The 25,511-nt window shown below is 46.5% G+C and overlaps 1 protein-coding gene across 1 annotated transcript in view; it reads right to left on the bottom strand.

The window, feature by feature from the left end:
- Positions 1-25,511, bottom strand: part of anos1b (anosmin 1b) — a 146,763-nt gene that overhangs the window by 74,585 nt on the left and 46,667 nt on the right. Inside the window, exon 2 of the mRNA XM_029708159.1 lies at positions 24,976-25,023. Within this exon, the coding sequence (XP_029564019.1) occupies positions 24,976-25,023 (48 nt within the window). The remainder of the gene's footprint in view (positions 1-24,975; positions 25,024-25,511) is intronic.

A 25,511-nucleotide genomic window follows, 5' to 3' on the forward strand; every position in this document is an offset into this window, starting at 1 on the left:
GGTGGTGTTGGGTGGTGGGGTGGTGTTGGGTTGTGTTGGTGGGGTAAAGTACCACTAAAGTCGTTTTTCGGGGTATCTTTACTTTACTATCTATATTTTTGACCATTTTTACTTTGACTCCACTATATTCCTAAAGAAAATAATGTACTTTTTACTCCTTACATTTTCCCTGACACCCAAAAGTACTCGTTACATTTTGAATGCTTAGCAGGACAGGGAAATGGTCTAATTCATTTATCAAGAGAACATCCCTGGTCATCCCTACTGCCTCTGATCTGGTGGACTCACTAAACAGAGAACATCCCTGGTCATCCCTACTGCCTCTGATCTGGCAGACTCACTAAACATAAATGCTTCATTTTTAAATGAGGTGTTTTTTTTAACTGTGCCCCCTGGATATCTGTAAATAAAAAAATAAAAATAGTGTTGTCTGGTTTGCTTAATGTAAGAAACGTTTAATGATTTTTACTTTTGATACTTAAGTATATTTCAAACCAAATACTTTTAGACTTTTACTTGAGTAGTATTCTACTGGGTGACTTTCACTTTTACTTGAGTCATTACTTTTACTCATGTATGAAAACTGGGTACTTTTTCCAGCACTGATTGTGTTGTATTTTATTGTACTGTACTTTATGTTGTGTTGTAAAGCCAGTGCCCTTGCATGTCTCCTTGAATAAAAGTTAGTTCCAAAAATAAATGAATAATACTACCACTCCAGAAAGCCTCCGCACCTTGAAGTGTACGTGCACGCCATCACCCATACGCACAACACACACACACACGCACAACACACACACACACGACCACTCAAGGAGGGCTTTGAGAAGCTTTTGTGAAATGTAGCGGAACAAAAATGCAACAAAAAAAAATCCCTTTGAAAAGCAAGGCAGCACTTTTGAAAATCATGTAGAACAACTTGCTGACAAAAGGAGGGAGGAGAAGCAAGGGGGTTAGGGGAAGAGGGATGTAAAGAGAGAAATGGAGTGGTTGGTAGAGGAGTGTAGACTAGGAAGGTTATGCCAGACACCTCTGTTCCCCTGCTCCAGTCCTGATAAATCATGTGTCGCCACCGCAGCAGGAAACACCTGCACAACATTAGCACAACAGAAATATAGTTGTTTGTGCAGTGGGCAGGCAGGGAGGCAGGTAGACAGGCAGGCAGGTAGACATACAGACAGGCAGGGAGGCAGGCAGACAGACAGGTAACAGGCAGGGAGGCAGGAAGACAGACAGACAGGTAAACAGGCAGGTAGACATGCAGACAGGCAGGCAGGCAGGTAGACATACAGACAGACAGGGAGGCAGGCAGGCAGGTAGACAGGCAGACAGAGACAGACAGACAGACAGACAGACAGGCAGACAGGCAGACAGACAGAGACAGACAGACAGACAGACAGGCAAAGTGTGAGAAACAACTACTCTTAACTGAGTTTAATAGATAACACATTTGGCTCAGCCAAGATGGCCCACACTAACATATGATTGTAAAATAGTTTTGCGAAAACATAAATTATCCGAAGGGCTTATATGAAAAAGAGAGAAGGGCCACCAGCATCAAGAGGCCCTATCTCACCTGAAACCTCCAATGATTTCATCCACCAGACCCAAAGCAGATGACTCAAAGGAAGGGAGGGATGGAGTGGTCTGATTTAGTGAACTGTCATGCAAATATAATGGGACCAGGCCTTGCATTTCATCATGAAACAAACCATATGTGAGACAGCAGCATCCTTTAACATATGAATTCTATAAGTAGCCAGTAGGGTTGAGGTCTGGATGTGCTGCAAGGCTCTGTGAACATCTAAACTCTTTCCTCACTCCAGACCCAGACAGGAGTCGTGTATATCATTCAGGACACAACCCATAGAGAGAACAAACATCAAGTCCTCTGTCCTTTCTCCAGCAGCTCAACAGATGAAATAGTTCACTTCTCAACCTAAAAGCTTGTTCCACTGTTTTTCTGGACTATTTAATGTGTGTAGAACTATCTTCAATTGTGGTCTCATGTAGAGCTGAATACATTTAACACACTATCTGTTGTGTTTATATATTCATTCATTTGAGATTCAGGTCTGCAGATTCATCCTACAGCATATAGCTGGATCTACACAACAAGTCCTCAACTGGCAGCTTCATTAAATAGTACCCGCAAAACACCAGTCTCAATGTCAACAGTGAAGAGGCGACTCTGGGATGCTGGCCTTCTAAGAAAAAGCCATATCTCAGACTGGCCAATAAAAATAAAAGATTAAGACGGGCAAAAGAACACAGACACTGGACAGAGGAACTCTGCCTAGAAGGCCAGCATCCCGGAGTCGCCTTTTCACTGTTGCCTTTTCAAAGTCAGCTATAAATACCAGGCCTGGTGTCCCCGATATTTCCTAGTATTCTATTGTTCCCAGTACTTGTCCTATATTATCTCCAATGTATCGTCCATGTAAAAAACCTGTCTGATTGGGATGAATAATATCTGACAAAAACTTTTTAATTCTATGCGCCAAGCCTTTAGCTAGAATTTTTGCATCACAACACTGAAGTGTAAGAGACCTCCCATTTTTACATGGACTGGATCTTTATATTTAGCCCTTGGATCCTGATTCATTAATAATGAAATCAGACCTTCTTGTTGCGTGTCCAATAATCTACCATTTATATAGGAGTGGTTAAAACATGCTAATAATGGTCCTCTGAGTATATATGAAAAAGGTTTGGTATACCTCCACTGGTATACCACCCAGCCCTGTAGTTCTACTGGTATACCATCCAGCCCTGTAGTTCTACTGGTATACCATCCAGCCCTGTAGTTCTACTGGTATACCACCCAGCCCTGGAGTTCCACTGGTATACCACCCAGCCCTGGAGTTCCACTGGTATACCATCCAGCCCTGTAGTTCCACTGGTATACCACCCTGGAGTTCCACTGGTATACCACCCTGGAGTTCCACTGGTATACCACCCAGCCCTGGAGTTCCACTGGTATACCACCCAGCCCTGGAGTTCCACTGGTATACCACCCAGCCCTGGAGTTCCACTGGTATACCACCCAGCCCTGTAGTTCCACTGGTATACCACCCAGCCCTGTAGTTCCACTGGTATACCATCCAGCCCTGTAGTTGTACTGGTATACCATCCAGCCCTGTAGTTCCACTGGTATACCATCCAGCCCTGTAGTTCCACTGGTATACCACCCAGCCCTGTAGTTCCACTGGTATACCATCCAGCCCTGGAGTTCTACTGGTATACCACCCAGCCCTGTAGTTCCACTGGTATACCACCCAGCCCTGGAGTTCCACTGGTATACCACCCAGCCCTGTAGTTCCACTGGTATACCATCCAGCCCTGGAGTTCTACTGGTATACCACCCAGCCCTGTAGTTCCACTGGTATACCACCCAGCCCTGGAGTTCCACTGGTATACCATCCAGCCCTGTAGTTCCACTGGTATACCACCCAGCCCTGTAGTTCCACTGGTATACCACCCAGCCCTGTAGTTCCACTGGTATACCATCCAGCCCTGGAGTTCCACTGGTATACCATCCAGCCCTGTAGTTCTACTGGTATACCACCCAGCCCTGCAGTTCCACTGGTATACCACCCAGCCCTGTAGTTCCACTGGTATACCACCCAGCCCTGTAGTTCCACTGGTATACCACCCAGCCCTGTAGCTCTACTGGTATACCATCCAGCCCTGGAGTTCCACTGGTATACCATCCAGCCCTGGAATTCCACTGGTATGCCATCACACTCCGGACTTAAAGGCTTTAATTGCATCAAGAAGTTCCTCCTCTGTTATTTGGCCTTTCTGTACAGATGTTAATTTTACATTATTAATAGGAAAAAAAATCCATACAATTAGCTTCGGTTAGTGGAGATGGAGGAGACTGAAATGAAAACATATGCTTAAAGTCATTTACTTCCTCTTTCAAAATATCGTTCGATGAATCATGACTGACTCCATCATTTGTAACAAGTTTCAATACATTTTTTTGGTAGCATTTCTATGTTGAAGATTGAAAAATAATTTGGTGCGTTTTTGTCCATATTCCATCCAGTTTGCTTTATTTTTTATAATAAATTACACTGGATCTTTCTTGAATAAGTTCCTCCATTTATTTTAGTTTTTCCTCTAATTTACTCTGAGCCTCTATGGTACAGGTTTTATTGCTGTCTCTCTGTACTGTTAATCCTTAAATTTCCTTTGTTAATATGGACTCTTTTGATCTGAATTGCTTCTCTTTTATAGATGAGTACTGAGCTGCATGGCCTTTAAAGGCACACTTAAAAGTGTCCCATACAATAAGGGGATCTGCTGTACCTATGTTATGTCTGAAAAAGTCTGTTAGAAATTCTTCTGTCCTAGTTAAAAGCAAGTTATCATCTGGTAGGCTTTGATTAAATTTCCAATATCCTTGTCCACGGGGAAATTCTGTAAGAGTAATATATATGGCAATTATGTGATGGTCTGACCGCATTCTGTCCCCTATCAACACTTTTAAACTTTTGGTGCCAGAGAGAATGACATAAGAAAGTAATCAAGACGACTAGTTTGATTAAGCCTCCGCCATGGATATCTCACTAGGTCAGGGTATTAAACCGCCATGGATATCTCACTAGGTCAGGGTATTAAACCGCCATGTATATCTCACTAGGTCAGGGTATTAAGCCTTCGCCATGTATATCTCACTAGATCAGGGTATTTAAGCCTTCATATATCCACTAATTCCAATATATCCATGACATTCATGATTTCCTTAAGTGCCTGAGGGTGATAGTTTGTGGTGTGATTTCCTTTACGGTCCATAGTGGTATATCCAAGATGGCGTAGCAGTCAGACGTCTTTGTCCTGTCGTGTCCCTTGTATATATCTTTTTACATAATTTTCTTCGCATATCTTTTTAAAATATTTTCCTAAACCTCAATTTCTAAATACTCTCCTGCAACCCGCCTCACCCAATGTGGCGGGTTGTTTTTTTTTCTAAAGTATTTCTATTTACCTCGGATCTGGAATCCCTCAACTGAAGCTAGCCAGCTAACTACCTACCAGTTATCAGTCAGCAAACCATTGCTAGCAGTCATCAGCTAACCTTTAGCTCGGAAAGCGCTCACCAGTTCGAACAACGTGACTCAAACCAGAGCATAACGGACCTATTATTATTTTTACATTTTTTCCCCATATCCCCGGATTCCTACTGCAAACTCTGAACATTTTCATCTGGATCTTCGCAACTAGCTAACCGCAATCCCGGGTGATTACTCCTGGCTAGCGTTTCCATCCCGGAGCAAGCACCAATTAGCCTGAAGCTAGCCTGGCCAGGGCTCCTGTGCTACCACCGAAATCCACTCCTGGGCTACAATATCCGGACCCCTTCTACTGCCGGTACGGGGCATGGAACCCCGCCGATCCTCTACGACTGGAATACCGACATAATCTGCCCGAGGATTCCAACAGGCCCCTCAGGCGCGATGTCCGCTGAAGGCCCATTCTGCTAACCGTGGCCTACTAGCTATCTAGAGCTACTTGGAACCCTACTAATTCCACGACTAGTCTATCGATGTCACCGCACGAAGAGGCAAACACAGATTTACGCCCATCGCGACGTCCCCCAAAGGCTAACTTGCTAGCCCCAGTCTGTTAACTGCTAGCTTGCTTGCCCCGGTCTGCTAACTGCTAGCTTGCCTGCCCCGGTCTGCTAACTGCTAGCCCCGGTCTGCCAACTGCTTGCTTGCTAACCCGGTCTGCTAACTGCTAGCTTGCCAGCCCCGGTCTGCTAACTGCTAGCTTGTTTAGCCACGGCCTACTAACTGTTAGCTTGTTAGCATCGGCCTGCTAACTGTCTGAATCGCCGTGTCCCCAGTCAGCCCAACCACTCACTGGACTCATATGTTCACTTGGCTACACATGCCTCTCTCTAATACCAATATGCCTCGTCCATTACTGTCCTGGTTAGTGATTACTGTCTTATTTCACTGTAGAGCCTCTAGCCCTGCTCAATATACCTTAACCAACTATGTTGTTTCATCTCCTACATATGCGATGACATCACCTGGTTTAAACGTCTCTAGAGACTATATCTCTCTCATCATTACTCACTGCCTAGGTTTACCTCCAATGTACTAACATCTTACCGTACCTTTGTCTGTACACTACGCCTTGAATCTATGCTATTGTGCCCAGAAACCTGCTCCTTTTACTCTCTGTTCCGAACGTGCTAGACGGCCAGTTCATATAGCCTTTAGCTGTAACCTTATCCTACTTCTCCTCTGTTCCTCTGGTGATGTGGAGGTTAATCCAGGTCCTGCAGTGCCTAGCTCCACTCCCACTCCCCAGGTGCTCTCATTTGTTGACTTCTGTAACCGTACAGAAAGCCTTCTGTAACCGTAAAAGCATGTTAACATTAGAAGCCTACTCCCTAAGTTTGTTTTACTCACTGCTTTAGCACACTCTGCCAACCCGGATGTCTTAGCCGTGTCTGAATCCTGGCTTAGGAAAACCACCAAAAACCTTTTTCAAACAGAAATTTGCATCCTGTAGTACTAACTCAAAAAAGTTCTGGGACACTGTAAAGTCCATGGAGAATAAGAGCACTGCCCACTGCTCTGAGGCTAGGAAGCACTGTTACCACGATAAATCCACTATAATTGAGAATTTCAATAAGCATTTCTCTACGGCTGGCCATGCTTTCCACCTGGCTACCCCTACCCCGGTCAACTGCCCGGCACCCTCCACAGCAACCCGCCAAAGCCCCCACCATTTCTACTTCACCCAAATCCAGATAGCTGATGTTCTGAAAGAGCTGCAAAATCTGGACCCATACAAATCAGCCGAGCTAGACAATCTGGACCCTCTCTTTCTAAAATGATCTGCCGAAATTGTTGCAACCCCTATTACTAGCCTGTTCAACGTCTCTTTCGTATCGTCTGAGATTCCAAAAGATTGGAAAGCTGCCGCGGTCATCCCCCTCTTCAAAGGGGGTGACACTCTAAACCCAAACTGCTACAGACCTATATCTATCCTACCCTGTCTTTCTAAGGTCTTCGAAAGCCAAGTTAACAAACAGATAACCGACCATTTCGAATCCTACCGTACCTTCTCCGCTATGCAATCTGGTTTCAGAGCTGGTCATGGGTGCACCTCAGCCACGCTCAAGGTCCTAAACGACATCATAACCGCCATCGATAAGAGACATTACTGTACAGCCGTATTCATCGACCTGGCCAAGGCTTTCGACTCTGTCAATCACCACATTCTTATAGGCAGACTCGGCAGCCTTGGTTTCTCAAATGACTGCCTCGCCTGGTTTACCAACTACTTCTCTTCTCTGAGTTCAGTGTGTCAAATCGGATGGCCTGTTGTCCGGACCTCTGGCAGTCTCTATGGGTGTGCCACAAGGTTACATCAATGTATACATCAATGATGTTGCTCTTGCTGCTGGTGATTCTCCGATCCCCCTCTACGCAGACAACACCATTCTGTATACTTCTGGCCCCTCTTTGGACACTGTGTTAACTAACCTCCAGACGAGCTTCAATGCCATACAACTCTCCTTCCGTGGCCTCCAACTGCTCTTAAACGCAAGTAAAACTAAATGCATGCTACTCAATCGATCACTGCCCGCACCTGCTCGCCCGTCCAGCATCACTACTCTGGACGGCTCTGACTTAGAATACGTGGACAACTACAAATACCTGGGTGTCTGGTTAGACTGTAAACTCTCCTTCCAGACTCATATTAAGCATCTCCAATCCAAAATTAAATCTAGAATCGGCTTCCGATATCGCAACAAAGCATCCTTCACTCATGCTGCCAAACATACCCTTGTAAAACTGACCATCCTACCGATCCTCGACTTCGGTGATGTCATTGATAAAATTGCCTCTGACACTCTACTCAACAAACTGGATGCAGTCCATCACAGTGCCATCCATTTTGTCACCAAAGCCCCATACACTACCCACCATTGCAACCTGTACGCTCTTGTTGGTTGGCCCTCGCTTCATACTCGTCGCCAAACCCACTGGCTACAGGTTATCTACAAGTCTCTGCTTGGTAAAGCCCCGCCTTATCTCAGCTCACTGGTCACCATAGCAGCACCCACTCGTAGCACGCGCTCCAGCAGGTATATCTCTCTGGTCACCCCCAAAGCCAATTCCTCCTTTGGCCGTCTCTCCTTCCAGTTCTCTGCTGCCAATGACTGGAACGAACTGCAAAAATCACTGAAGCTGGAGACTCATATCTCCCTCACTAGCTTTAAGCACCAGCTGTCAGAGCAGCTCACAGATCACTGCACCTGTACATAGCCCATCTGTAAACAGCCCATCTATCTACCTACCTCATCCCCATACTGTATTTATTTATTTTTCTTGCTCCTTTGCACCCCAGTATCTCTACTTGCACATTCATCTTCTGCACATCTACCATTCCAGTGTTTAATTGCTATATTGTAATTACTTTGCCACCATGGCCTATTTATTGCCTTAACTTACCTCATTTGCACTCACTGTATATAGACTTTGCACTCACTGTATATTTTCTTTTGTTCTACTGTATTATTGTCTGTATGTTTTCTTTATTCCATGTGTAACTCTGTGTTGTTGTATGTGTCGAATTGCTATGCTTTATCTTGGCCAGGTCGCAGTTGTAAATGAGAACTTGTTCTCAACTAGCCTACCTGGTTAAATAAAGGTGAAATAAAAAATGTAAAAAGTATTAAAAACCATATTAAAATCTCCCACCATAATAATAGAATCTAGTGTTGCTTGTAGAGTTGATAAATTCTTATATATTTTCAAAGAAGCTTGGATCATCATTATTTGGACCGTATTGGTTAATAAGCCATATCTGTTTATGGTCCAATAACATATTTAAAATAATCCATCTACTTTGAGGATCTGTTTGGACAATTTGCACATTTGGATCAAAATTACTGTTAATTAATATCATCACCCCTTTTGAATTTCTTTGCTCATGGGAGAAATATATTTCGCCCCCCACCCCCCACAAAACTTCATCTAAAATTGTTGAATGAGTTTCCTGTAAACAATAGATATTATATTCTTTCTCTTTTCTTATTATCTGCTAAGCCATTACAATTATAACTGGCTACTTATTTCACCACTTACCATAATGAGACACAAGTTTCAATTCTATTCATCATAATATCTGTTTGTAAACGTACCATCAAAAAGTAACATGATGATTGAGCTGTACCATGATATTTGCATTGCTACGAAGTAAACCTCCAATTGGTCTCCCTTATTCCACCTGCTAAAACCCCTCCTCATCTTGACTTGGGTTGTCATCCCAATGCCCGGCAGACCACCCCCGACCCCCCCCCCCCCGGATCCAATGGTCCTGGAGAGACCGGGACCCATCCTTGGGAAAGCGCACACAGAACAGCAGCAGATCAACTGCGAAATGCATTTCCATCGCCCTCACCTCGATATGTATTATATATAGCCATTCAAAAATATATATATATTTAAAAAAATCCTGTTTATCTTATTTTCCATAATTAGCAATTCATATTTGTAGTAATGTAGGCAGTTTATGCAAAGGATTTTTACCTCTCACCAGTATCGCCAGTACCGAAATTACATTATGGCAAGCAATTATTGTGAATCATCCTATATTGTCCCTAACATTTTTCACTCCATCGCAACAGTTGTGGGACACACACACACACACACACACACACACACACACACACACACACACACACACACACACACACACACACACACACCCTTTCCCCACAACAACCATAGATTCAGATTCTCAACAGTTGCACCATCCCAGAGCCCAACTCAAGAAAGGTCTTGATTTACAAATGCATATACAGTTGCAGCTGTATGAGAAGGCCTGTAAGACTGAGCAAAAATGGGCAGAAATGGGGAGATTTGACTAAACATTGTCACGTCCTACTTGATGGAGGTCAGATATACCCCCTTCCCCCGAAACACCCACAACATGGTCCCCCGTATTGACCATATGCCCAAGCATCTCCATGCAGTCAGACCTTTGATTTTGTGCCACCAGGGTCACAATAATATACCCCCTCTCTGAATGTCCGAGTGTGACCCCCTCCCCATGGGTTACTGCAGCCGGTGAAGCCAGCACTGCCTGGGTGGAAGCACCCCACCGGAATCCCCACCGGCTAGGTACAAGGTCGTCAAGGTTCTCATTAGCAGCTTTGAGAATTTCCGTGTATATTATGCTCTCTCTTCAGGGGGCTTTGGCTTTGCAGGACCAACCCTGCCAGGCTCAGAATCATAAGGGGAAAGTGCTGCTCTAGAAGGTCTCTGACCGCATTTTGGCTGCATACAGACCGCTTACAGCAGGCCCATTAAACAGATAGGGACTTCTCATTAGTATCAGGGTCGTTCAGGTGGGTGTCTAGGGTATGGGGTTGTGGACCATTCCATCAATATAGGACCATAAATAAATACATTTGATGTATCGTTTATTTAAAAAATGTAGTTCCCCATGAAAGGACAAAAAATAAATATATAAATAAATAGGATGTATAATTCATTATAAAATGTATATCCCTCATCTGCACAACATTGAAAGCTCTCTCACAACCCCTGCTCACAGACATATATTGGTTCTGGGATATGCAACCATTTCCTTTCTCACTCACTAAACACCACACTTTCCCAAACACCAAAAAACACACCATCCATCTCAATACATCCACACATAACTGTGCCTTCTGTCTGCTGTGTTTTTATCTCCACCATGTTGAATTAGTGCTTTTGTGTTCCAATTAGTTATATTTGAAGATAGATAGAAAAGCCATTTTTTGTTGTTGTATTATTACAATCCATACCATGGCTAGTGTTGTGGGTTTCATTATTTGCCTCCTCTATGAGAACTTAGTAATTTTTTAAATAGCCATGGAGTAGTCTTTGTGTCTCTGAACAATCGGTTATCAATATATAGTTTATCGACTACGAGAGCTACTCATTTCCCTTTCAATCTATGCTCCTTGAAAATTGGATACCGAACTTTACGCCGTTCTGCAATTTCCTTAGGAAACTGATCATTCATGCCTATTTTCATGCCAGCAAGTCTTTTTACCCAGGCTTTTAACCATTATTTTGTCTTTAAAGAAAGCAAATTTGGCAACGATTGGGCGTTCATACATCTGCCCTCTCTGTCCGAAGCGGTGTACAAGTTCGATTTAGATTTTGACGATAGCTTCGTGTGGGATCTGAAGCGCTGTAAGGAGGAACTCTCTAACTACACATTCAGGAACTTCTCCTTCTTTCTCTTGGATACCTGTAAGTACCAGATTCTCTCTCATGGATCTAGTCTGTATGTCCAGTAAGGTTTCTCTCAGAACGATGTTCTCCTTTGTAAGTTCATTAACTTCGGTTTCAATCTTATTGACTGTCCCTTTTAGCTTGTTTGTGTCTTTCACCAATGTCGCAGCTTTTTCATCACTCATCTCGAGGCCTTCAACTCTTATATCCTTACTGACTAGTTCAAGTATACCCAGTTTGTCATTTATTGATTTTAACAGATCGGTTTCGACCTTTACCATTCCCGGTGGTGAAAAGACTAGATCGTCTGATGTTTGTCGATGGAGATGGCATGGCTGTGTGCTCAATTTTATAATCCTTGTCAGCAACAGGTGTCCACAAATTTGAAGGGGTGTCCACCTACTTTTGCATATATAGTGTATTACTGCACTGTTGGAGCTGGGAACACAAGCATTTCGCTACACCCGCAATAACATCTGCTAAATATGTGTATGCGACCAATAACATTTGTTTTGATTCGATTTTTAACCTACATTTTCTTGTTGCCCACCAAGTCCACAACACCTGTGTTTATTGTCAAGGCAACCCAAACAGACTATTGAGGGGAAGGGGAGAGAGGCACAAGAGAGGGAGCAGAGAGAGAGAGCAGAGAGAGACTATAGAGAGAGCAAAGAGAGAGCAGAGAGAGAACAGAGAGATAGTATAGAGAGCAGAGAGAGTAGAGAGATAGTATAGAGAGCAGAGAGAGTAGAGAGAGAGCAGAGAAAGAGCAGAGAGAGAGGAGAGAGTATAGAGAGAGCAGAGAGAGAGCAGAGAGAGAACAACGAGAGTATAGAGAGAGCAGAGAGAGCAGAGAGAGCAGAGAGAACAGAGAGAGCAGAGAGAGAGGAGAGAGAGAGCAGAGAGAGAACAACGAGAGTATAGAGAGAGCAGAGAGAGCAGAGAGAGCAGAGAGAACAGAGAGAGAGCAGAGAGAGAGCAGAGAGAGAGCAGAGAGAGTATAGAGAGAGCAGAGAGAGCAGAGAGAGAGCAGAGAGAGAACAACGAGAGTATAGAGAGAGCAGAGAGAGAGCAGAGAGAGAGCAGAGAGAGAGCAGAGAGAGCAGAGAGAGAGTAGAGAGATAGTATAGAGAGCAGAGAGAGTAGAGCGATAGTATAGAAAGAGCAGAGAGAGAGTATAGAGATAAAGTATAGAGGAGAGTGTACAGAGAGAGCAGAGAGAGAAAAGAGAGAGCAGAGAGAGCAGAGAGAGAAGAGAGATAGAGCAGCGAGAGTATAGGGAGAGCAGAGAGAGCAGAGAGAGCAGAGAGTATAGAGAGAGTATAGAGAGAGTATAGAGAGAGAGCAGAGAGAGAGTATAGAGAGATTATAGAGAGATTATAGAGAGAGCGTATAGAGAGAGTATAAAGAGAGCAGAGAGAGCAGAGAGAGCAGAGAGAGAGGAGAGAGAAAGCAGAGAGAGAGCAGAGAGAGCAGAGAGAGTATAGAGAGAAAGCAGAGAGAGTATAGAGAGATATTATAGAGAGAGTATAGAGAGAGTATAGAGAGAGCAGAGAGAGAGCAGAGAGAACAGAGAGAGCAGAGAGAGCAGAGAGAGCAGAGAGAGAGCAGAGAGAGAGCAGAGAGAGCAGAGAGAGAGCAGAGAGATATTATAGAGATATTATAGAGAGAGTATAGAGAAAGCAGAGAGAGAGCAGAGAGAGCAGAGAGAGAGCAGAGAGAGAGTATAGAGAGAGAGAGGGAATAAAGAGAGTACAGAGAGAGAGCAGAGAGAGATTATAGAGAGAGCAGAGAGAGAGAACAGAGAGAGAGCAGAGAGAGAGCAGAGAGAGCAGAATGAGTATAGAGAGAGCAGAGAGAAAGCAGAGACCAGACAGAGAGTATAGAGAGAGCAGAGAGAGAGAGCAGAGAGAGAGCAGAGAGAGAGAGCAGAGAGAGAGAGAGCAGAGAGAGCAGAGAGAGAGCAGAGAGAGAGAGCAGAGAGAGAGAGCAGAGAGAGAGAGCAGAGAGAGAGAGCAGAGAGAGAGCAGAGAGAGCAGAGAGAGAGAGCAGAGAGAGAGAGAGCCGAGAGAGAGCAGAGAGAGAGAGCAGAGAGAGAGAGCAGAGAGAGAGAGAACAGAGAGAGAGCAGAGAGAGAGTAGAGAGAGAGTATAGAGAGAGAGAGGGAATAAAGAGAGTACAGAGAGAGAGCAGAGAGAGATTATAGAGAGAGAGAACAGAGAGAGCAGAGAGAGCAGAATGAGTATAGAGAGAGCAGAGAGAAAGCAGAGACCAGACAGAGAGTATAGAGAGAGCAGAGAGAGAGAGCAGAGAGAGAGCAGAGAGAGAGCAGAGAGAGAGAGCAGAGAGAGAGAGAGCAGAGAGAGAGAGAGAGAGAGAGAGCAGAGAGAGAGCAGAGAGAGCAGAGAGAGAGAGCAGAGAGAGAGAGTAGAGAGAGAGCAGAGAGAGAGCAGAGAGAAAGCAGAGAGAGTAAAGTACAGCCCTCCTAGCATGTGCTCTTTCATATGGAATGAATCCATCACCATAAACAATTTTACAACCAGTTAAAGGTAACTGGCCATGCTGAACATATGTAAGAACTAACTAACCATGATTTACTTTAAGCACTGCAATGTGAACTCAGAGACCATATCGTTGTCTCGGAGAGACACCATTCGCGTACTTCATTTCAAATGTTTTCATCAAAGCTGAGCGTCTAGTTAATCAATGGTAGTATGAAACACCTCCTGGAAGGGCTTTTTGGATGGCAATACAGATACACGTTTAGCCTTTCCATTAAAACAATCCCAAACCTACAAAAGGATAATGGTTCTCTCTCTGGCATGGGACAGAATATTATTGGGAGAATGCTTCTGACTTTCCATTTGCAAGACACACACATAGGAACACAGACACACACCACACACACGCACGCACGCACGCACGCACGCACGCACGCACGCACGCACGCACACACACACACACACACACACACACACAACCAAGCTGAAGGAGCAGTGAGTTGGCTCTGTGTCCACACTAACATCCTGTCCTTCAGTTGTTTGTCTCAAATGTTCCCCTCCAGCATGTTAATGCAGATTCACAGTCAGTAATGGACTTCCTAATTTACAGCACATAACCCATGAGTGTACGACATAAAGTTGGCAAACAAATCCACAGTTAAACCTACAAGTGGCAGAAGTTGCTCTGGATAACATCGCCTGTTAAACTAGAATGGGAGGGGGGGACCTGCACTTTTGGATTCTATGATTCAACTCAGTGACCAGACAGCAGGTCAACTCGCTCTTAACCCTAAACCACAGCCCTGGGCCTTACCTGCTTGGGGAAGAGAAGATAGCGGGGAGGGGAGGGGAGAGGAGAGGATTACAGAATGGACATGCCCTGGTGTTGACAGACTTAGACCAAGCCAGTGTCAGGTGAAAGGAGGAGGGGTGAGGAGACAGAGGGGAGGAGAGAGAGGGGAGTTGGGGCTAAATGCTGCAGTTTCCCCTGAAGCACCCCAAGACTCGCACAGCCCCTCAGGCAGAGAGCGAGGTTGGGGTGAATCCAGGTCCATGACTGTAGCCCACAGTGGCCGCTGGAAATGGTACACTGAAAGGAACATCGGACATCAACTTTCAGTTCTCCCCGGTCTGGGTTGACACGGGTCAGTCCGCTGACAGATAGGGTTGGACTAGAGCCTAAAACAACCCAGCTCTGCCCTCTGGTTAGTGGGGTTGCACCTTCCAATTCATTTAAAATGCATAACACAGCTCGGGGAGAAACATATGCTAATGACGACACCTAGAAGTAGGTACATGTTGTAAACTATGCAGTCAGTTTCTGGAGCAGGGCTGCAGTATACAGTCAGTTTCTGGAGCAGGGCTGCAGTATACAGTCAGTTTCTGGAGCAGGGCTGCAGTATACAGTCAGTTTCTGGAGCAGGGCTGCAGTATACAGTCAGTTTCTGGAGCAGGGCTGCAGTATACAGTCAGTTTCTGGAGCAGGGCTGCAGTATACAGTCAGTTTCTGGAGCAGGGCTGCAGTATACAGTCAGTTTCTGGAGCAGGGCTGCAGTATACAGTCAGTTTCTGGAGCAGGGCTGCAGTATACAGTCAGTTTCTGGAGCAGTATACAGTGTTGTGTGCAAAAAATAAAGAAGCATGGAAACTTTAAAAACCAAACAATAAATTAACATGAAGGGGAGGAGGAGAGGAGGAGAGGAGAGTAGGAGAGAACAGGAGGAGAGGAGAGTAGGAGAGAACAGGAGGAGAGGAGAGTAGGAGAGAACAGGAGGAGAGGAGAGTAGGAGAGAACAGGAGGAGAGGAGGAGAGGAGGGAAAATGCTCATTGGAAAAAAACACAAGACTTCCTGGTACGGCATCTTAAGCGAATAAACAGCAGCTCATTTCTTGCCTCTCTTAAAGAGAAGCTGTTGGTTCCGAGTCGGTCCAGGGAGGATGTAAAATGGCTGTCGTTATTTTTACAAGAAGCACAACATTTACTTGACCTATTATTGGAGGGAGAGTGGGAGGATAACCTCCATCTGAAAACAATTAGACCAGCTCCAATACTTAGTGTGGGAACGGCCTTCACAGAGAGAGACATGAGGCTCTACCTTAGACAAACCCTTTTAAACACACACCCCTCCTCTCCCCTCTCCCCTCTCCCCCTTTCCACTCCCCTCTTCACTCCTCTCCTCTGTGTGTGTGTGTGTGTGTGTGTGTGTGTGTGTGTGTGTGTGTGTGTGTGTGTGTGTGTGTGTGTGTGTGTGTGTGTGTGTGTGTGTGTGTGTGTGTGTGTGTGTGTGTGTGTGTGTGTGTTGGCCACATCAGTCTGGCTCAGACCATTAGCCTTAATGAGCTAACCATGTTTACTTGATTATTAGTCCATCCAGCTGTGATGGCTACCTGGCTGCCCACATCCAGACTGGAGACTGCATTCATGGACACAGTCTACTTGGATTCTCGGCTGCCCACCTATTTTTTTTGGTGTGTCTGTGTGTGTGTGTGTGTGTGTGTGTGGGGGGGGGGGGGTGTATGCCTGCATGCATGCCTTGCTGGTGTGTGTGTGTGCGTGACGTGTGCTACCAGACGGACATCACGAACCGGGTTGAAATAATAAGGTGAGGAAAAGGCTTGATATTCCTCCATTTCAGCCAGTCAGACCATCCGTTTAACCCTGTCTACTCCCAGACACTGAAGCCTGTTGGATGTCTTTCAAAAGCACCTTGAAGGCCAGCAGTGGCGGCAACTATCTACTCTGACACACACACACACACACACACACACACACACACACACACACACACACACACACACACACACACACACACGCTCAAACACACACACATATGCTCAAACACACACACGCTCAAACACACACACACACGCTCAAACACACACACACACGCTCAAACACACACACACACACACACACACACATTTCTGACCTTCCTCTTTATTACCCTCTAAGGGAACCAATCATGAGTCACCAACCTGCTTATTCTCATAAAGCACATAAAAGTGTCACAGCACCATAGAGGATATATAGGACTCAGCATCGATCGGCTGTAGGAGAGAGAGACTGTCTGAGACTGAAAACAGACCGCTTTCTCCTACTCTCGCTCCTCACAATATAGGACTTAGCATCGATCGGCTGTAGGAGAGAGAGAGAGACTGTCTGAGACTGAAAACAGACCGCTTTCTCCTACTCTCGCTCCTCACAATATAGGACTCAGCATCGATCGGCTGTAGGAGAGAGAGACTGTCTGAGACTGAAAACAGACCGCTTTCTCCTACTCTCGCTCCTCACAATATAGGACTCAGCATCGATCGGCTGTAGGAGAGAGAGACTGTCTGAGACTGAAAACAGACCGCTTTCTCCTACTCTCGCTCCTCACAATATAGGACTTAGCATCGATCGGCTGTAGGAGAGAGAGAGAGACTGTCTGAGACTGAAAACAGACCGCTTTCTCCTACTCTCGCTCCTCACAATATAGGACTCAGCATCGATCGGCTGTAGGAGAGAGAGACTGTCTGAGACTGAAAACAGACCGCTTTCTCCTACTCTCGCTCCTCACAATATAGGACTCAGCATCGATCGGCTGTAGGAGAGAGAGACTGTCTGAGACTGAAAACAGACCGCTTTCTCCTACTCTCGCTCCTCACAATATAGGACTCAGCATCGATCGGCTGTAGGAGAGAGAGACTGTCTGAGACTGAAAACAGACCGCTTTCTCCTACTCTCGCTCCTCACAATATAGGACTCAGCATCGATCGGCTGTAGGAGAGAGAGACTGTCTGAGACTGAAAACAGACCGCTTTCTCCTACTCTCGCTCCTCTCAATACTTCAGCAAAATCAACTCACCCAAACGAGGAGAAACTAAGGTAATTGGTTAACTGTGGAAGGACTCAAGGAGGTGACTTTAATCAAGGTTATTGGTTCACTGGGGAAGGACCAGAGGTTATTGGTTCACAGGGGAAGGACCTAAGTTTATTGGTTCACAGGGGAAGGACCTAAGGTTATTGGTTCACAGGGGAAGGACTCAATGTTATTGGTTCACTGGAGAAGGACTCAATGTTATTGGTTCACTGGGGAAGGACCTAAGTTTGTTGGTTCACTGGGGAAGGACTCAATGTTATTGGTTCACTGGGGAAGGACCTAAGTTTATTGGTTCACTGGGGAAGGACTCAATCTTATTGGTTCACTGGGGAAGGACCTAAGGTTATTGGTTCACTGGGGAAGGACTCAATGTTATTGGTTCACTGGGGAAGGACCTACGTTTATTGGTTCACTGGGGAAAGACTCAATGTTATTGGTTCACTGGGAAAGGACCTAAGTTTATTGGTTCACAGGGGAAGGACTCAATCTTATTGGTTCACAGGGGAAGGACCTAAGGTTATTGGTTCACTGGGGAAGGACCTCACTGGGGAAGGACTCAATCTTATTGGTTCACTGGGGAAGGACCTCACTGGGGAATCCCTCAATCTTATTGGTTCACAGGGGAAGGACCTAAGGTTATTGGTTCACTGGGGAAGGACCTAAGGTTATTGGTTCACTGGGGAAGGACCTAAGGTTATTGGTTCACTGGGGAAGGACCTAAGTTTATTGGTTCACAGGGGAAGGACTCAATGTTATTGGTTCACAAATGAAGAACCTAAGGTTATTAGTTCACTGGGGAAGGACTCAATCTTATTGGTTCACAGGGGAAGGACCTAGGTTTATTGGCTCACTGGGGAAGAACCTAAGTTTATTGGTTCACTGGGGAAAGACTCAAGTTTATTGGTTCACTGGGGAAGGACTCAAGGTTATTGGTTCACTGGGGAAGGACCTACGTTTATTGGTTCACTGGGGAAAGACTCAATGTTATTGGTTCACTGGGAAAGGACCTAAGTTTATTGGTTCACAGGGGAAGGACTCAATCTTATTGGTTCACAGGGGAAGGACCTAAGGTTATTGGTTCACTGGGGAAGGACCTCACTGGGGAAGGACTCAATCTTATTGGTTCACTGGGGAAGGACCTCACTGGGGAAGGACTCAATCTTATTGGTTCACAGGGGAAGGACCTAAGGTTATTGGTTCACTGGGGAAGGACCTAAGGTTATTGGTTCACTGGGGAAGGACCTAAGGTTATTGGTTCACTGGGGAAGGACCTAAGTTTATTGGTTCACAGGGGAAGGACTCAATGTTATTGGTTCACAAATGAAGAACCTAAGGTTATTAGTTCACTGGGGAAGGACTCAATCTTATTGGTTCACAGGGGAAGGACCTAGGTTTATTGGCTCACTGGGGAAGAACCTAAGTTTATTGGTTCACTGGGGAAAGACTCAAGTTTATTGGTTCACTGGGGAAGGACTCAAGGTTATTGGTTCACTGGGGAAGGACCTACGTTTATTGGTTCACTGGGGAAAGACTCAATGTTATTGGTTCACTGGGAAAGGACCTAAGTTTATTGGTTCACTGGGGAAGGACTCAATGTTATTGGTTCACTGGGGAAGGACCTAAGTTTATTGGTTCACAGGGGAAGGACTCAATCTTATTGGTTCACAGGGGAAGGACCTAAGGTTATTGGTTCACTGGGGAAGGACCCGAGTTTATTGGTTCACAGGGGAAAGACTCAAGTTTATTGGTTCACTGGGGAAGGACTCAATGTTATTGGGTCACTGGGGAAGGACCTAACTTTATTGGTTCACTGGGGAAGGACTCAATGTTATTGGTTCACAAATGAAGAACCTAAGGTTATTGGTTCACTGGGGAAGGACCCAAGGTTATTGGTTCACTGGGGAAGGACTCAATCTTATTGGTTCACAGGGGAAGGACCTAAGTTTATTGGTTCACAGGGGAAGGACTCAATGTTATTGGTTCACAAATGAAGAACCTAAGGTTATTGGTTCACTGGGGAAGGACCCAAGGTTATTGGTTCACTGGGGAAGGACTCAATCTTATTGGTTCACAGGGGAAGGACCTAGGTTTATTGGCTCACTGGGGAAGAACCTAAGTTTATTGGTTCACTGGGGAAAGACTCAAGTTTATTGGTTCACTGGGGAAGGACCTAAGGTTATTGGTTCACAGGGGAAGGACTCAATGTTATTGGGTCACTGGGGAATAACCTAAGGTTATTGGTTCACTGGGGAAGGACTCAATGTTATTGGTTCCCTGGGGAAGGACTCAATGTTATTGGTTCACTGGGGAAGGACCTAAGTTTATTGGTTCACTGGGGAAGGACCTAAGGTTATTGGTTCACTGGGGAAGGATTAAGTGTTATTGGTTCACTGGGGAAGGACCTACGTTTATTGGTTCACTGGGGAAAGACTCAATGTTATTGGTTCACTGGGAAAGGACCTAAGTTTATTGGTTCACAGGGGAAGGACTCAATCTTATTGGTTCACAGGGGAAGGACCTAAGGTTATTGGTTCACTGGGGAAGGACCCGAGTTTATTGGTTCACAGGGGAAAGACTCAAGTTTATTGGTTCACTGGGGAAGGACTCAATGTTATTGGGTCACTGGGGAAGGACCTAAGGTGAATGGTTCACTGGGGAAGGACCCGAGTTTATTGGTTCACAGGGGAAGGACCTAAGGTTATTGGTTCACTGGGGAAGGACCCGAGTTTATTGGTTCACAGGGGAAGGACCTAAGGTTATTGGTTTACTGGGGAAAGACTCAAGTTTATTGGTTCACTGGGGAAGTACTCAATGTTATTGGGTCACTGGGGAAGGACCTAAGTTTATTGGTTCACTGGGGGAAGGACTCAATGTTATTGGTTCACTGGGGAAGGACCTAAGGTTATTGGTTCACTGGGGAAAGACTCAAGTTTATTGGTTTACAGGGGAAGGACCTAAGGTTATTGGTTCACTGGGGAAAGACTCAAGTTTATTGGTTCACAGGGGAAGGACCCAAGGTTATTGGTTCACTGGGGAAGGACTCAAGGTTATTGGTTCACTGGGGAAGGACCCAAGGTTATTGGTTCACTGGGAAAGGACCTAAGTTTATTGGTTCACTGGGAAAGGACCTAAGTTTATTGGTTCACTGGGGGAAGGACTCAATGTTATTGGTTCACTGGGAAAAGACCTAAGTTTATTGGTTCACTGGGGAAGGACTCAATGTTATTGGTTCACTGGGGAAGGACCTAAGTTTATTGGTTCACTGGGGGAAGGACTCAATGTTATTGGTTCAGTGGGGAAGGACCTAAGTTTATTGGTTCACTGGGGAAGGACCTAAGGTTATTGGTTCACTGGGGAAGGACTCAATGTTATTGGTTCACTGGGAAAGGACCTAAGTTTATTGGTTCACAGGGGAAGGACTCAATCTTATTGGTTCACAGGGGAAGGACCTAAGGTTATTGGTTCACTGGGGAAGGACCTACGTTTATTGGTTCACTGGGGAAAGACTCAATGTTATTGGTTCACTGGGAAAGGACCTAAGTTTATTGGTTCACAGGGGAAGGACTCAATCTTATTGGTTCACAGGGGAAGGACCTAAGGTTATTGGTTCACTGGGGAAGGACCCGAGTTTATTGGTTCACAGGGGAAAGACTCAAGTTTATTGGTTCACTGGGGAAGGACTCAATGTTATTGGTTCACTGGGGAAGGACCTAAGGTGAATGGTTCACTGGGGAAAGACTCAAGTTTATTGGTTCACTGGGGAAGTACTCAATGTTATTGGGTCACTGGGGAAGGACCTAACTTTATTGGTTCACTGGGGAAGGACTCAATGTTATTGGTTAACTGGGAAAGGACCTAAGTTTATTGGTTCACTGGGGGAAGGACTCAATGTTATTGGTTCACTGGGGAAGGACCTAAGTTTATTGGTTCACTGGGGAAGGACTCAATGTTATTGGTTCACTGGGGAAGGACCTAAGTTTATTGGTTCACTGGGGAAGGACCCAATGTTATTGGTTAACTGGGAAAGGACCTAAGTTTATTGGTTCACTGGGGGAAGGACTCAATGTTATTGGTTCTCTGGGGAAGGACCTAAGGTTATTGGTTCACTGGGGAAAGCCTCAAGTTTATTGGTTTACAGGGGAAGGACCTAAGTTTGTTGGTTCACTGGGGAAGGACCTAAGTTTATTGGTTCACTGGGGAAGGACTCAATGTTATTGGTTCACTGGGGAAGGACCTAAGTTTATTGGTTCACTGGGGGAAGGACTCAATGTTATTGGTTCAGTGGGGAAGGACCTAAGTTTATTGGTTCACTGGGGGAAGGACTCAATGTTATTGGTTCAGTGGGGAAGGACTCAATGTTATTGGTTCACTGGGGAAGGACCTAAGGTTATTGGTTCACTGGGGAAGGACTCAATGTTATTGGTTCACTGGGGAAGGACCTACGTTTATTGGTTCACTGGGGAAAGACTCAATGTTATTGGTTCACTGGGAAAGGACCCAAGTTTATTGGTTCACAGGGGAAGGACTCAATCTTATTGGTTCACAGGGGAAGGACCTAAGGTTATTGGTTCACTGGGGAAGGACCCGAGTTTATTGGTTCACAGGGGAAAGACTCAAGTTTATTGGTTCACTGGGGAAGGACTCAATGTTATTGGGTCACTGGGGAAGGACCTAAGGTGAATGGTTCACTGGGGAAAGACTCAAGGTTATTGGTTCACAGGGGAAGGACCCGAGTTTATTGGTTCACAGGGGAAGGACCTAAGGTTATTGGTTTACTGGGGAAAGACTCAAGTTTATTGGTTCACTGGGGAAGTACTCAATGTTATTGGGTCACTGGGGAAGGACCTAAGTTTATTGGTTCACTGGGAAAGGACCTAAGTTTATTGGTTCACTGGCGAAGGACTCAATGTTATTGGTTCACTGGGAAAATACCTAAGTTTATTGGTTCACTGGGGAAGGACTCAATGTTATTGGTTCACTGGGAAAATACCTAAGTTTATTGGTTCACTGGGGAAGGACTCAATGTTATTGGTTCACTGGGGAAGGACCTAAGTTTATTGGTTCACTGGGGGAAGGACTCAATGTTATTGGTTCAGTGGGGAAGGACTCAATGTTATTGGTTCACTGGGGAAGGACCTAAGGTTATTGGTTCACTGGGGAAGGACTCAAGGTTATTGGTTCACTGGGGAAGGACCCAAGTTTATTGGTTCACTGGGGGAAGGACTAAATGTTATTGGTTCACTGGGGAAGGACTCAATGTTATTGGTTAACTGGGAAAGGACCTAAGTTTATTGGTTCACTGGGGGAAGGACTCAATGTTATTGGTTCACTGGGGAAGGACTCAATGTTATTGGTTCACTGGGGAAGGACCTAAGTTTATTGGTTCACTGGGGAAAGACTCAATGTTATTGGTTCAATGGGGAAGGACCTACGTTTATTGGTTCACTGGGGAAAGACTCAATGTTATTGGTTCACTGGGGAAGGACCCAATGTTATTGGTTCACTGGGGAGCGATCCAAGTTGCTGACTTTAATTAGGATAATATGTAGCAGGGAGGAGGGGAGTATGGAGGGGAGAGGGAGGGGAGAGAGGGAGGGGACTAGGGAGGGGAGAGGGAGGGGAGAGGGAGGGGAGAGAGGGGAGAGAGGGAGGGGAGAGGGAGGGGAGAGAGGGAGGAGAGAGGGAGGAGCGAGGGAGGAGCGAGGGAGAGGGAGGGTACTAGGGAGGGGTGAGAGGGAGGTGAGAGGGAGGTGAGAGGGAGGGGACTAGGGAGGGCAGAGAGGGAGGAGAGAGAGGGAGGGGAGAGAGGTAGGGAGGCGACTAGGGAGGGGAGAGAGGGAGGTGAGAGGGAGGGGAGAGGGAGGGGACTAGGGAGGGAAGAGAGGGAGGGGAGAGTGGGAGGGGAGAGGGAGGGGAGAGAGGGAGGGAGGGGAGAGAGGGAGGGGAGAGGGAGGGGACTAGGGAGGGGACTAGGGAGGGGAGAGAGGGAGGGGAGAGAGGGAGGAGAGAGGGAGGGTAGAGAGGGAGGGGAGAGGGAGGGGAGATGGAGGGGAGAGAGGGAGGGGAGAGAGGGAGGGGACTAGGGAGGGGAGATGGAGGGGAGAGAGGGAGGGGAGAGGGAGGGGACTAGGGAGGGGAGAGGGAGGGGACTAGGGAGGGAGATGGAGGGGAGAGAGGGAGGGGAGAGGGAGGGGACTAGGGAGGGGAGATGGAGGGGAGAGAGGGAGGGGAGAGGGAGGGGAGAGAGGGAGGAGAGAGGGAGGGTAGAGAGGGAGGGGAGAGGGAGGGGACTAGGGAGGGGAGAGAGGGAGGGAAGAGAGGGAGGTGAGAGGGAGGGGAGAGAGGGAGGGAGGGGAGACAGGGAGGGAGGGGAGAGAGGGAGGGAGGGGAGAGAGGGAGGAGAGAGAGAGGGGAGAGAGGGAGGAGAGAGGGAGGGGAGAGGGAAGGGAGAGAGGGAGGGGAGAGGGAGAGGGAGGGGACTAGGGAGGGGAGAGAGGGAGGGGACTAGGGAGGGGAGAGAGGGAGGGAAGAGAGGGAGGTGAGAGGGAGGGGAGAGAGGGAGGGAGGGGAGACAGGGAGGGAGGGGAGAGAGGGAGGGAGGGGACTAGGGAGGGGAGAGAGGGAGGGAGGGGAGAGAGGGAGGGAGGGGAGAGAGTGAGGGAGGGGACTAGGGAGTGGAGAGAGGGAGGGGACTAGGGAGGGGAGAGAGGGAGGGAGGGGAGAGAGGGAGGGAGGGGACTAGGGAGGGGAGAGAGGGAGGGAAGAGAGGGAGGAGAAGAGAGGTCCCTGACCCAAACCTTGACCTGAGGGAGGGAACACAGCTGCATGAGTGAGTCTCTGTGTGTGTGTGTGTGTGTGTGTGTGTGTGTGTGTGTGTACAGTACAGTACAGTACAGTAGCCTACCTGCTGTGTGCAGTGTGCATGGTGGATGTGTGGATCAGATAAAGACAGTGACCTCTGACCTCTGGCCATTGCATGGAGTGAAGTTGAATTTGGAACAAGACATAATACACATCGTCAGGCATGAGTGGGGACGAGGCGAAGTGAGCAGGAGATACACACACACTGGTGCACACACACACACACACACACACACTGGCACACACACACACACACACTGGCACACACACACACTGGCGCACACACACACACACACACTGGCGCACACATACACACACACTGGCACACACACACACACACACTGGCGCACACACACACTGGCACACACACACAGGCGCGCACACACTGGCATACACACACTGGCAAACACACACTGGCAAACACACACACTGGCACACACACACACTTGGATACAGAAACCTATTCTACAGGTGTTTTCTTACCTGTGAACACCTCCGGTGGCTCTCACACCAACCCAAGACGTCATCACTCTGCAAGACAGAAAAGACAAATAAACCGAGAAATCACTGAAATAAACCACACTCTTTCACAGCTTTACATCAGCACTTCAATTCAATATTACAAATTCCAACAACACATTAAATATGTGTTTCTGGAGACAACCACACACCACAATGCCCTTTCAGTAACGCCTCTTCCTTTGATTCATGGTTGTGGTGCAAAGACCCAGACCAGACCCAGACCAGACCCAGACCAGTGTTACGTCTCTGAATGGAAGTGGGTTCAGGCCTCGGTGAGGACAGACCTTAGTCAACATTGCAGCCTACGCCCAAGCGTGAAACCATGGTAACGGGTGTGAGTCATCACCTGACCAGTGACCACAGGTAGGTAGGTGATCAGTAGAGAGAGAGGACCATCACTGACTAACAGGACTAACCACTGGTGATCAGTAGAGAGAGAGGACCATCACTGACTAACCACTGGTGATCAGTAGAGAGAGAGGACCATCACTGACTAA

Source organism: Salmo trutta, chromosome 22 (genome assembly GCF_901001165.1).
Source record: "Salmo trutta chromosome 22, fSalTru1.1, whole genome shotgun sequence".
NCBI classification, from domain to species: domain Eukaryota; kingdom Metazoa; phylum Chordata; class Actinopteri; order Salmoniformes; family Salmonidae; genus Salmo; species Salmo trutta.